We start from the raw sequence: 1,984 nt of genomic DNA on the forward strand, positions 1-1,984 counted from the left end.
GACGCCTAACACCGAGTTTAATTATTTTGATCCAAAACCTAACTTGTTTTTTTTTTTTTACTTTTTTTCTGTTAAAAAAAATTTCATTTATTTTTTATGATCAATTACATGTTGACACATGTCAGGTAACTTGTTATAACTAGTTATATGACCAGTTGGGATCATTAAATGCAAATTTACATTAAAGTTCGGATTATTAACAAATAATCCAACGTTGTGATTATTTTGGACAGATGAGGCAAATTTCGGATTATTCAAAGGCAATTTTTCCTTAAAACTATTAATGGTTGAATTTATATATTGGTCAAACATGAAAAAAAAAATGTATGAATTAAATATAATAGGAAAAAACATGGAGTAATTAATGTAGAATCTGTAAGGATTGATATCTTTCTAAAAACAATATCAAGATGGATTTGAGCATTAATTATAGTAGTCAATTCTCCACTATAAAAAGAGAACATTCTTGAAGCAACATTTGTCACAATTACATTCACAAGCCAAGAAATCCATAAACACAAATTAGCTTTTATTTCAAGATTGTTGGTTCACACATTTACAGTGCTCTAAAGTCTAAATGGTGAAGAATATGACGCTTCTCCCCCTTCTAATGCTCTTACTCCTTGCTTCTTCTTATGGTATATATACAATTCGATTAATTTCTTTTTAATAATTTCCAATGGTATCACCACGATGTGTTAGTTTTATTTTAGGTGAAATTGATTTATTATATAATTTGATGACTTAACACTTTGCATACTACTTTTGTACTTCATATATGTTTGTAATGTTATTTACAAGACGTGTTAATTCTCTTATTAATTGTCTATCTATAATCTATATATATCTTACATCTTTTTTTAATATTGTGATTTTTCAAAATAAAGGAACATCGGCTCGTGAGTTTAATATAAAGCCATTTCACTCTGCACCATCTCCAGGCACGCCACCAAGTCTTTCACAATTTACATCAATTACCGATGTAAAGCCATCTCACTCTGGACCCTCTCCTGGAATGTCACCAAGTCTTTCACATTTTACACCAACTATCGATATAAAGCCATCTCACTCAGGACCATCACCTGGCACGCCACCGAGTCTTTCATATTTTACATCAACCACTGATGTAAAGCCATCTCATTCAGGACTCTCTCCTGTCACTCCACCAAGACTTTCATATTTTACATCAACCACTAATATAAAGCCATCTCATTCAGGATCATCTCCTAGCACGCCACGGAGACTTTCACATTTTACACAACCTATTATCGCAGCCAATGTCACCAGCAACGAGCCAATTCCACCAAATGCCCCAAGAAACGAGCCAATGTCAAACGAGCCAATGCCACCGAATGCCGCCGTAAACGAGCCAATGCCACCGAATGCCGCAAAAAACGAGCCAATGCCACCGAACGTCACTAGAAACGAGCCAATGCCACCAAATGCTGCCAGAAACGAGCCTATGCCACTAAACGCCGCCGGAAACGAGCCTATGCCACCAAATGCCTTCAGAAATGAGCCAATGCCACCGAATGCCGCCAGAAACGAGCCAATGCCACCAAATGCTGCCAGAAACGAGCCTATGCCACCAAACGCCGCCGGAAACGAGCCTATGCCACCAAGTGCCTTCGGAAATGAGCCAATGCCACCGAATGCCGCCAGAAACGAGCCAATGCCACCAAATGCTGCCAAAAACGAGCCTATGCCACCAAACGCCGCCGGAAACGAGCCTATGCCACCAAATGCCTTCGGAAATGAGCCAATGCCACCGAATGCCGCCAGAAACAAGCTAATGCCAACAAATGCTGCCAAAAACGAGCCTATGCCACCAAACGCCGCCGGAAACGAGCCTATGCCACCAAATACCTTCGAAAATGAGCCAATGCCACCGAATGCCGCCAGAAACGAGCCAATGCCACCGAATGCCGCCAGAAATGAGCCTATGCCACCGGGTTTTTCAGTCGTTGCACCAAAGGTTTATTAG

General features: G+C 39.7%; 1 protein-coding gene across 1 annotated transcript; it reads left to right on the top strand.

The window, feature by feature from the left end:
* Window positions 1-577: 577 nt before the first annotated feature.
* Window positions 578-1,984, top strand: LOC110720725 (leucine-rich repeat extensin-like protein 5). The gene is made up of 2 exons (XM_021899770.1): window positions 578-638; window positions 888-1,984. The coding sequence occupies exons 1-2, from the start codon at window positions 578-580 to the stop codon at window positions 1,982-1,984; spliced, it is 1,158 nt and encodes a 385-aa protein (XP_021755462.1).

This window comes from Chenopodium quinoa, unplaced genomic scaffold (assembly GCF_001683475.1).
Source record: "Chenopodium quinoa cultivar QQ74 unplaced genomic scaffold, ASM168347v1, whole genome shotgun sequence".
NCBI lineage: Eukaryota > Viridiplantae > Streptophyta > Magnoliopsida > Caryophyllales > Amaranthaceae > Chenopodium > Chenopodium quinoa.

What these genes read in the sequence shown, in the direction of transcription:
- LOC110720725 (XM_021899770.1), top strand. Translation starts at nt 578, where the DNA reads ATGGTGAAGAATATGACGCTTCTCCCCCTTCTAATGCTCTTACTCCTT. An exon ending in ACTCCTTGCTTCTTCTTATG is followed by an intron (nt 639 to 887) that starts GTATATATACAA and finishes TTCAAAATAAAG; the next exon opens with GAACATCGGCTCGTGAGTTT.